The sequence below is a fragment of the Ictidomys tridecemlineatus genome, chromosome 4 (genome assembly GCF_052094955.1).
Source record: "Ictidomys tridecemlineatus isolate mIctTri1 chromosome 4, mIctTri1.hap1, whole genome shotgun sequence".
Taxonomy (NCBI): domain Eukaryota; kingdom Metazoa; phylum Chordata; class Mammalia; order Rodentia; family Sciuridae; genus Ictidomys; species Ictidomys tridecemlineatus.
Genome location: NC_135480.1, coordinates 137,467,383 through 137,479,595, shown reverse-complemented (window position 1 = coordinate 137,479,595; position 12,213 = coordinate 137,467,383). Strand labels below are relative to the sequence as shown.

Below are 12,213 nucleotides of genomic sequence, written 5' to 3'. Positions count from 1 at the left end.
TCTTTTTTTTTGGACATACTATTAAGTGACATTCCCTAGTCTCCTTTGCAGATGGGACTGACTCAGAATGAGTTCTATCTAGTGGTATGTGAATAAAAAGATGTGTGCTCCTTGTAGGGGTTCTCATAAGATCTCCCATGGGTGCTCCTCTGCCTTTTTATCCCCTTCTGTATACCAGCTGAGGAGCCCCAGGGCTGTGTTGGGATCCATCTTTGAAGATGGTTGAGCCTTGTCAGTCTGGATACGATAAAGACTAAGGGGAGCAGAAAATCCCCCAACCCCCACTCATCCTAGGCTGCCCTGGACTTTTATGTAAACAAGAAATAAATATCTACTGTGCTCAGTCATCACATTTTCATGTCTGTTTATTTTTGCCTAGCTTCATGCTAGTAAAGAACCCTTTTAGTTGTGACATTCCAGCATCTGTGTCATGAACCATCTAGTTTCTCACATGAAGCAGCTCCAGCTCCACCAATCTTGGGTTGAAGATCATTCTGGATGAGACAAAAGAAATATAAACAATGATTACTAACAATTTCTCATCAGGTCTGTTTGTTGTATGCCAGTCACTACACCAAGTGCTTGGTGTACATTCTAATTCTGAAAATGATCCTGCTTGGTAAGACATTATGTTATAAATGTGATAAATTTCCTCCAAAGCACTCAGGTACAAAAATGCCACCTTCTCGTATATTCTAAATCTAGACATATGCCTCCTCTCCACATGATAGAGTCAATATAAGTCATATTTTGGGATTCTAAAACGTGTAAGAACAAAGATAGATAGTTTGCAGGGGCTTAGAGAACAGAAAAATGTTCTACCTCTGAGGCCATCAGGCCCACGATCCAGGCCTATGTGATCCATTCACAGCAGCTCTCTCGGTTTGCTCCAGGACTAGCAGGGACACCAATCATGGTGTGTGACTTCTTAGGCCATAGTTCCAACTTAGTCCTCTTAACAACCATGAACTAGCCCTCCACATCTAACCAAAAACACTTTCATCTTCCCATCTCCAGGAATAAGCCTCTCTTTTCTTTCCCAGGTAGTCTTCCTGTATCCATAGCAACTCCAAGTTATAGCCCCATCAATTTTCCCAGAAGTCTTGGAGGAAAGTTGTCATATAGGGACCTCACAACCTCTGTGAAACGCCATCAGCGTCCCAAAGCACCAGCATCCACCTATCTTCCTGGGATGCCAATAACAAGAAGAAAACACAATATGTTAATAGATTGTTCTGCCATCTTCAGATGATAGACCAAAATTTAACGATGCCAAACAAGTTGCCCAAGACTGGCAATTGCTCAATGGCGGAGTCTCATTTCAAACCCAAATACACCAACTCAAAGGCCTAGAGAAATTTCTACCATTCCATTTGGACTCTTCTAGGAGTAAGGCTCCACAGACCTAAGAGGCTGTCTTTGACAATGGGAAATTTGTTAGTTTTCCATTACTATAATGAAATACCTGAGACAATCAACTTAGGGAGAAAATATTCATTTTGGCTTATAATTTCAGAGATTTCAGTGGGGATCTCAAAATAGTTTTGATCAATAATCACTTGGTTCCATTTTTCTGGGCCTGTGATGAGGCAAAACAACATAGCACAAAAAGCTTAAGAGCAAAACTGCTCACTTCAGAGCTGCCAGGAAGCAGAGACAGAAACAGTGTGGCTGGGTTCACATCATACCCTTCAAAGGCATGACCCCTGGGACCTATTTCCTCCACTATGCCTCACCTCCTAATAGCACCACCAGCTGGGGACCAATCCTTCAACACTGGAGCCTCTAGGGGCATTCCAGTTCCAAAATATAAAAGGAAATAATTATAGATAATTCAAATAAAATTAAATATTTGAACCATTCACTGAAATCCAAGACTTTTCATTTAAAAGATTCCATGGTCACCCAAAAAGCTACTTTCTATTTATGTAAACACATACACATACACACACATACACAACACACACACACCACACATACAAATACACACAGACATGCAAATAAGCCAAGAAAACCAGTAAGATAATTAATATGCAATCTAATTTTGCAACTATAGCACTCTGAAGTCACATATCTAATGAATCAGTCTCACTGAAAAGCAGGCAAAAATCTCACTTGACTCCATCTTAATCACAAGTTTTCCCAGCTAAAAATTTAATCACAGAATTTTAATCTGGAATTTTTTTTTTCAAAACAAAATTTTGAAAGAAGAGGATATCATTTGTTTAATGTATCAGTGTGATTATTAAACTGATAGTCATTTAGGAAGCCTGATTTCTCTCCTTTAACAACAGTTATGTTAACTTTGGTGAAGCACAATCTCTTTTAATCTCTTGGTCCTCATCTATATTTGGCTCCTACATTTTCTAAATCTACAATTCTGGGAAAATTGGTGCCTCAGTTGGAAAATTAATGATATATCTTGGATCACCCTTGTAGCCAGTGTGTTGGAAAAAGATGTGACAAAAAGAGGAAATTAGAGAAAAGAAAGAGAAAAAAAGAGAGAGGGAAGGAAGAGACAGTGAAGAGAAAGGATTAAAAAAAAAGAAAAAAATACTTTCTCATCATGATCCATGTTTCTCAGGGCTCACCTAAGAGTTGCTTGAAATTCTGCTGCATCCTTTAGAATCAAGCTGAAGAATTTCAGACTTTGAATATTCTACTCTGACTAATAGGCCTATCCCTCTGCAGAAGATGAGATGAACAGAAGTCTTAGCCAACACCATTAAAAAGTTGATTGATCTACCCATCTTTGTTCTGATTCCATGTACTTCAAGCAACCTTCTTATTAGAATCCAGCTTCCAAGACCTCGAGAGACACTGTGTAATGGCCAGTTTGGTAAAGCTTGCATCGGTTCTATTTTTCACTATAAATTGATAAGCTAGCGGGTCACTAGATGATATCAAATGGTAAGTATTGTTGTGTTGACCAACAAATATCTAATTGTCTAGGAAAGCCAAAGGGAGCCATGACAGAAATAGAGGAGGAGGCAGAAAAAAATTTGCTAGCAGATCCAATGCCAGCCTCAAAGAAACTATATTTCCTGCACCTACCTCAAGACATGCCAAGGGGAGCGGCTTTGCTGTGGACTCACAGGGGCCAAAGATGGCATTAAGGAGCAAGAGAGATTTTCTTGATATAACAGAAGCAAAGAGGACACCAGGAAACATTCTACAATTCCCAGTTTAGATTTTTCTTATCTGATGGTCAAAGTTAGGTCCCAACTTTCAAATCTCTGTTTCCAGTCATTGTCGTCGAGTCGCATTGTAGTAATTTTAAGTGTGTTGGTCAAGATCACATTGTTCTCTATGTCACTGATTAGCTCCAGCGCTAAATTCCGGCTCCTCCTTGGGTTGCTGACTTAGTCAAGTTACTTAACTCATATGCAACATTTTCAAATCAATATAAAAAGCCTCGAAGAGATGGCCCATTAAGTTATTGTTCAGATTGAATGACTGTGTACAATATGCACTGAGCACAATATAGAGGAGATAGTGAGCACACAATACATGTTACCTGGTAACAATGGTAAATCAACGTATGGTGAATTCCTGATTTGTCTTGGAGAAGCTTGCAGACAGACATATTTCATCTCACAAATTTAACCTTAGCGTCAGGACATCATGGTAAGGCTCAAAAAAGTTTGTTGGATAGAAAATGAACACTTCCACAAAGCTAAGAACTAAACCCTGAATCATGACTACACCTCTCTTCCCACCCTATACCATAAAATATCCCCAGAAGCACCGGAGCAGTAGGCAAACATCTCATCCCACAAAGCCTAGCCCATGTTTGTTTGCATTTGCAATGTGCTTCCAGAAAACACCACTCCTTACTCTCTCAGTAAAATACATCACCAATCCTGCCAACCATCCACGTCTCTGTAACCTCACCCACAGCAGACACACACACCTGACAGTCATTTCTTCTCCTCATCTCCATTGTTGTTACCAGCACTTCCAAGTCCTAATCTGCAAATTTTCAAGGGCGAGTAGGGAATCCCCCAAAATGACAACCTACCAGGGATTTCATTGGATCTCCAAAGACTCCTAGGATTTGTGATCTTTTGCTTGACTATCAATAGGGTACAGAGAAATAGATCCATTAGAAGCTAACATTCAAACAAAAATGTCATTATGGATGATTCCCCCCAATCCCTCCATCCAAGACAATCACTATATCCACATTTGGACATTCATTAGCAAAAGGATTTTTACCATGATATTTGCTAAAACTTTAAAACTAATGTAATTTCTTTTTTTAAACAACTTTTTTATTTTTATTAATTTATTTGTTTTAATTAGGTATATATGACAGCAGAATGCATTTTGATTCGTTGTACACAATTGCAGCACAACTTTTCATTTCTCAGGTTGTACACAATGTAGTGTAGCACCATACGTGCAGTCATACATGTACCTGGGGTAATGATGTCCATCTCATTCAACCATCTTTCCTGTCCCCATGGCCCCTCTCCTCTTCTCCCTCCCCTTTGCCCCATCAAAGTTCCTCCTTTATTCCCATGACCCCCATTTATGGATCAGCATCCACTTATCAGAAAGAACATTTGACCTTTTGGTTTGGGGAATTGGCTTACTTTGCTTAGCATGATATTCTCCAACTCTATCCATTTACCTACAAATGCTATAATTTTATTCTCTTTTAATGCTGAGTAATATTCCATTGTGTATATATAACACAATTTCTTTATCCATTCATCTATTGAAGGGCATCTAGGCTGGTTCCACAGTTTGGCTATTGTGAATTATGCTACTATGAACATTGATGTGGTTGTGTTGGTATAGTATGTTGTTTTTAAGTCCTTTGAGTACAGACTGAGGAGTGGGATAGCTGGGTCAAATGGTGGTTGCACTCCAAGTTTTCTAAGGAATCCCATATAATTTCTAATAATTCACAATAAAAAAAATTCACTAGGAGAACATGAGAATTTTACAGGCAGTTCTCAGGCAGAATTTTCTTATTCTTAAGCAAACCTACACTGACAAAATTAAATCACCATTAATCTGAACTTTTAAAAAATCATCATTTAACAAGCAGTAAGTTTCTAAATTTGCACAGTGGCTCCAGTGGCATAATCAATTAGCACTGGGTAGTTATATGATCTTGGAAGATTCTAAAGTTGCTATTTACGTTCAAAACTATCACCAATGATAGTGCCAGTGCTGGACTCTACTTCTTGTCCTAGAAGAGGTTTTTTTTCTGGACACAGAGAAACAAACAAAAACTATAAGTCAAATTAAATCCATCAAAAAGCAAAATAAGGGGCTGGGGTTATTGTGGCTCAGTGTTAGAGCACCTGCCGGGCATGTGTGAGGCACTGGGTTCGATTCTCAGAATCATATAAAATCATCAATCAATCAATCAATCAATTTTTTAAAAAAAGCAAAATAAGTAGCAGATGCTGTGATATCATGAATTTCCTGGTTTAAAACTATTTAATTAAGCTTCAAACCAAAAAGAGAGCCATGAGCTTTTTCCCTTTGGGAAGGGAGAAACAGCAGAATCACTTTTGTGTTTGAAATGAAACGGGTCCACTGAGTATCCTCTGTAAACATTAAATAATGATCACACCATATCAAAAATGAAAACCCCTTATTATTTATTGAACTGAATCCCATGTTCACAGAAGATTTTTAAATGAGATTCTCAAAGGGCTTTATAAATGCTCTCTCATTATCATTCACCTTCATTTGAAAAGGTAAGTATCTTCATCTCCATTTCAGAGTTAGGGGTTAACAGAAAGGTGAACCAAATTATATAAACTTATATTACAAGTCTGAAAATGATAGATACCAAGATTTGTTATCCCTTGAGCACTAACAGCTTTTCTTTGAAAAATTAAGCAACCTATCTAATTATTTTTAGGAGGGTGTTTCACAAAAACACAATATTTTATCTGTACATCGTGGTCTAGAAAGAAAAGTCACAAAATAATAACTGTGCTAAATAAAAAGCCAGTGTGGTTTCCAGAATTCTCTCTATTCTCTGTACCCACCCATGTGGCTGGAGATTTGAAATGCTATTTAAGTCTCATTTTCCTTCAGAAGCTAACCTCTGTGGAATAAAATGCTGTTAAGGGGGAAAAATCTTTTCTGTCATTTGACTTTAACTTATGATAAATTAGCTTCAACTAGTTTCTTAGAAAATTGCCCAAGAAATGACTACAGAAAATTAAATACCAAGACTTCAAAGAGGCAAACACACAGCCTTCAGATTCCGACCTCAGAGAATAATCCTCCCTTTCTCATGCTTTGGAGAGATGTGAGTAAAGAAATCGTACTAGGGCATGGTAATGAACCATCTTTCAAATGACTTTTCTATCAATCTTCTTTTCAAAGGGTAATAAAGTGATGATTATTCCTAGGCAGTTTCTGGGAAGTTATCATCTCATTTCAATAGTCACCGGTAAAGGACTGCACTCTGGCACTGTCACTGATGGTGATAAGGGCAAGAACTGGTTGGGAATTCAATAGACAAGGTGTAGGTTGTTAAAAGCTATTTCCTAGAAAATTAAAACAGAGAGAGATCAAAAGAATTGTGTTGGGTCTTAAGGAATTGGTAATCATTTTCTTCTAGATTAAAAATGCAAATCTGATCTATTACCTAGTGAATGAAATCCACTATCATTTAAAGGTCTTGTTACTTCTTTCTTAAAAATAGTGTTGAAAGTGTGTTATGTGCCCAGCTTTGTGCTAGATGTGGGTTGGGTGTCTGAAAGCACAGGACATAACAGGGACATCTGTGGTGTGACTTCTAGAACCAGAGTAGCCAGTTTCCTCTAAAATAACAGTCACAAGCAACAACAACAGAAAGTTTTTAAAGTATTGACTGAATGTTGGGAAGTCTGGGTCAGCCAGTACTTGTTTTTGCAAAGCCTCAGAAGACAACAGGGCAAGAAACACTCAAAACCACATCAAACTTCATCCCTCAGAGCTGTAAGGAAGCTCTAAGATAGCAGGGGCAGAAGTCACTCCAGGCATGTACAGCCTCGTGGAAAGAAAATCCTATGTGCCCAGTGAGTGCCCCAGTAGAAAATTTCCTGGATCCTGCCTGTTTCTCTGGTCCCCAGATTCAGATCCCATCTGTGATACAGGCTTTGTGCTCAGAAAAGGACTATGCGGTCTGTTTTTCTTCACAGGTTCCTAAAACCAGTCCTAGCTATGTCTTCTTATTTGCCGTAATTCTCTTGTCTCAGTGTGTACATACTGCCCTGGCAGGTAGTGTATGAGACATCTCTGAGTTCAACATTTGCCCAGAAATAAAAAATTCTAGCACTTGGTAGAAGTGCAAATTTGAAATAAACAAAAGTAAGTAGGAGACATAAAGCTCTTTAAGGGCAAAGATATGACCTGTTCATCTCTGCATCCTCATCATTCATGCAATGTAGAAAAGGCACTTAATAAATATCTGTTGAATAAAATTGAATAAATAAACATTTCACTCTAGTGATCAGAAATCAAAGTTATTGTCACATTGTATTCAAGCAATCCTAGTTGTCTGCATTGGTGGGATAGTGATGAGCATAGCTGCCTTCCAAGCAATCCTAGTGACTTTTGCTGAACAGTTCATCTTTTTTTTTATTTAAAATTTTTCTTTTAGACATTGATGGACCTTTATTTTATTCCTATATTTATATGTGGTGCTGAGAATCGAACCCAGTGCTTCACACATGCTAGGCAAGTGGTCTACCACTGAGCCACAACCCCACCCCTTAGCAGTTCATTTTTAAAATGTTATTCTGTAGATTTTTCTTCACTCTTTTTTTTTAAGCACACCACAAAAATTTGAAATCAAAATGCATTTGCTTTTAGGTTCTATCCTAGGTAACAAGTAGTTGGCTAATAAATTGATGTCTTTGATTTGGTCCTTGGACAAATTGCCTCTTTCCATTTGAGTTGAATACAGCACTGAAGTAAGTACCAATTGATCTTTATTGACTCATAAAATAGAATAAAATATTAACATTTTATCTGCCCTCACTGTCAATCAAGAAATCACCCAAATTTCCCACTGTCTACCATCCCAGACCAAAGTCAAAGGAATATAGATTAACCCTTATAGCAAGCAACTCAAAAGAATCAGACAAAATCACTGCAAACAAAATCCTTGATTTTCTACCCACTGTGCAACAGGCTCCCTGAAGTATAACCTAAGAATGCAGGAGCATATATTTGAAAAGCAGGCTCAGAAGCAAGATATGTAATGTAAAGACTAAAGATAAAGATAAGCTGAAATTTTTCAAACCCAGGAGGTTTGCTGCTGGCAGATTGGAACATGTTATAATAAGAAAGGAGAGGCAGGGGGAGAGGGGAGAGGATTCCCAGCCCTCCATCTCTGCTTGTGTGCAAAGCTCATACTTGTTTTGAGGTAGGGCAACCCAACCTAGTGTGCAAGAGGCACAACTGACCCCTCCAAAATGCCACACAGTGTACTTTCCAGAGATCCTTCATTTTGGGCATCAGAAACTGATGACACGTTTTCAAGCCAGATTAAAACCACCGGAACTCCATCTTGGAGCAAAGTAAACACCTGAAAAACATGTTTCAGTCTGAAAGCATATATTTCTTCATAAGACCCGACACGCAGTGATTCAGCCTATAATATTACAGACAGAGCTCTGGAAAAGAAAGTGGCATGATGGAGGTTGACCTAATCAATTCTATGACTGACAGCACCCCTAAGATCAAGGAAGGGAAACCCTTTCTTAATTTATCTCCAATTTTACAATTCCTTGTAAAAAAACAAAAAATAAAAGGAAAGGCATTTGTTTTAGATTTCCCTTCATTTTTTGTTTTAGAGAAACCCGAAATGCCCAGACATCACATAGATTACTGACAGTACTCAAACCCAACTAGATTTCACCAGGATACTAACTTTTACTGGTTAGTTGGTACAGGAGTGTGCTCTGATCTGTGCAAATACACCCTTATTCCATTGTTTCCTTGTTGTTGCTAGTCAAAGCTCTGTGCTACTGAATAGGATAGAGGAAGAAGTCAAATAACTTCTTAGTGTACATATATATACACACACACATAAGAATAATGTGTGGGTGAGGTGGTGAACAGCAGTTGGGGGGGGGGTACAGTCTACATACACAGTGAGAAAATAAATTAAATTAAATTCATCCCCCTAGTTCCTTAGCACACAGCACTCCGCTCCAAAGGTTCCAAGTGAGCAGCTAAAGCAATGAGGTATCAAAAAAACAGTATTTCCAGCTGACTTGTCCAAGTGTCTTCTTGTGGAACCTGAGGATAGAGGAATGCATGCCAAATATCCTTCATAGGTCAACATCCTGGAGAATCCGTTCCTTATATACCAATGAGGCCTCTGGGCAGGGACAGATGTGTCCCAGTACAAAGCCATCCTGATCCCTTGATCTGATGTAATCAGTGTTGCATCATCAATCTACATCACCAAAGAACTCATGGCAGAAAGGTTGAGGGCCATTATCTTCTTGCTTCTCCCTCTTTTAGAGTCGTGTATGATCTTCTAGGGAATTTCTACTCCTTTCTCTTGCTGGAGGCCCCTCGGTTGGTTCTTTTTCCTTCTCAAATCCAAAGCTAGAATTTATTGTTCCAGGGGAATAGTCATTTCTTTTCAAATCTGCAAGGAAGACAAGACAGTTCTAGGATACCCCACAAACACACTTATTATATCCTCTGGATATACTCAACTTGAGGCTCTGCTGAGTGTTCAGGGAGGGTTCTACTTCCAACCAAGTCCTCCCTCCCACCTCAATGCCCAGGTGTAACTCTAACTCCCTTGCTATGGGGAGCACTGGACACATGGAGGGGAGATATGGTAGTTTGATTTCATGTACAGTGCCCCATAAGGTATAACCTGGCCAGAGTTCAGAAAGAGAAACTATTTCATTATGGGCAGGGTCAGGGAGGTCAGCCCAAATGGGTCAGTTTTCTGTAACAAAAACATACCTCAAGTTCAGTACTACCTACAAAAGTTTTATCCAATTATCAGATCCTATGTTTCCTGAGTCCTCCATCTTCCATTTGAAAAAAGGAAATTGGAAAAACATTCATAGGGGTAATCTTTGGGAGAAGGACATGGAGGAAAATGAGTTTTAAACGTGTAACTTATTGTGATGTGCTGAATAAATTTGGTGATCTTAAATGTATATTACCAAGGAGCTAGGTGTGTCACTTGGCAGTACAGCACATGTTTAGTGTGCACGAGGCCCCGAGTTCCAGCTTCAACACCAAAGGGGGAAAATGCATTTTTTGCATTTTTTTAATGTTAAATGGGGATTAGCAAAAAAACTGGATTTTAGAGTTGGCCTCCAGTCATAAAATTAATACATATTTTAATAATAATCAACATCTATTGAACATATACATATATTAACTCCATCCTAACACCAACTTTATGAGACAGGTACTGTTACCCCAAGTTTTCAGATGAGGGTACTGAACTCCAAGTTCCAATAGCTAGTAAAAAGCAGAACTGGTATATGAGCCCAGACTGCCAGGTTCTAGGTCCTAGACTCTTAAACATTGTTCTAAACTGCCTCTCCACAAATAAGTAAGTGTGAAAAGTAAATCAGAAAAGTCAATTCTGAACTTGTTTCCCAAACTAAACTTTTTAAAAATCCATTTCACAAACATCCGAGTAAACAAAGATATTTCTTATTTCCATTTAAATGTTGGTTTAAAAGTAAGGTTTGGAAGGGAAACACAGATTATGTCTAAAGATGGAGAAATTATCAAATCACTTACTTGAAACCCACCAGTGTATTTAAAAAATGATCTCAACCTTAATGGGACAGAACAGTCAACTGGGTTCAGGAACTGGAAGTAGTATATGATGGCTCAAGTCTCCCTGGCTCCTGGCTGATTAGATGTAATGCTTGTGTCTTTAAGAATGGAGACTGCCCTGTCCAGAGTACAATGAATCAGGCTAGGGACGGGCCAGTGCCTGAGGACATGCAGCTAAAGAGTCCAACTTGCAATCATGGGATAACTCAAGGGTTTGTCAGCTCCTGCCTCCCATAGAGCCCTTCACGGGAGGCCCTAAGACCTCTCAGCCCAGCCCCAGCCTGGGCTGCTTCTGACCAGAGGGGAGGATAAAATGCTGCGTACTGATCTCTCAGCTAGTCTGGTGTTTGATTTGTGAGACAGAGTCTGGGTAACTATGAGAATTGGGCTTTACCCCTGTTACTGCTCCATTTTGACCTCCCCAGCCAACATATGCACCCTGACCCCCCCACACTGGCTAATGCACTATATTCCTACTGGAACTGGAGACCAGCTCTAAAACCCAGTTTTTTTGCTAAGTTTTGCCCACAAAAGTTCCCTCTCCCAGGCTACAGTTGTGTCTCAGTGGTAGAGTACTTGCCTAGCATGTGCAAGGCACTGGGATCTTTCCTCAGCACCATATAAAAATAAATAGAATATGTTGGGCATAGTGGTGCACACCTATAATCCAAGAGGCTCAGAGGCTGAGGCAGGAGATAGCAAGTTCAAAGCCAGCCTCAGCAATAGTGAGGCACTAAGCAACTCAGTGCCTCTAAATAAAATACAAAACAGGGCTGGGGATGTGGCTCAGTGGTTGAGTGCCCCTGAGTTCAGTCCTCAGCATCCTAGATAAATAAATAAAAGGTATTGTGTTGTGTCCTTCTACAATTAAAAAAAAAGTCCTCCCTCCCTTTACACTATAAATTTATATCTGCTTCATCCAAGGGAATGACCAGTACTCATACTGATTTCCAATTGAGGGTATGATATATATTTTTAATAGATGGGTCTGACTACCTTGCCCAGGCTAGCTCCTGGGCTTTTCAAGAAACCTCCTGCTTTACCTTCCCAAGTAACTGGCACTATAGGCTTATTGCCACCACAGACAGCTCAAGGGTATAATTTTTGATATGGCAGGAAGGGCTACTTAGCTTAAAATATGTGAAAGTCCAGTATCAGATCAAGTTTGATGTGACCTAAGAAAAGGGTGAGGCAGACATGAAGCTCCCCTCCTGAGACAAAATTAAAGAATATCATGGAGCTGGGATTGTCAGGTTGGAGGGCAGAGACCTCCAGCTGTTTGCTTTTTTATCAGGGATATTTTCCATGGTGTCTGTTTTGGTTTCAGAGAAGCTATGCCATATTATCTAGCCAGAGTTTTTAAACAGCAATCACAAGATGTGTTTAATGTGGTGGGTTGTAGATCAGTGCTAATAGATTTGC

At 39.3% G+C, this 12,213-nt stretch overlaps 1 protein-coding gene across 1 annotated transcript in view; it reads right to left on the bottom strand.

Annotated features, from left to right (window-relative positions):
• Positions 1 to 347: 347 nt before the first annotated feature.
• Trpm6 (transient receptor potential cation channel subfamily M member 6) overlaps positions 348 to 12,213 on the bottom strand; it is a 136,255-nt gene continuing 124,389 nt past the window's right edge. Inside the window, exon 39 of the mRNA XM_078047488.1 lies at positions 348 to 9,625. Coding sequence (XP_077903614.1) covers positions 9,492 to 9,625 — 134 coding nt within the window. The 3' untranslated portion in view covers positions 348 to 9,491. The remainder of the gene's footprint in view (positions 9,626 to 12,213) is intronic.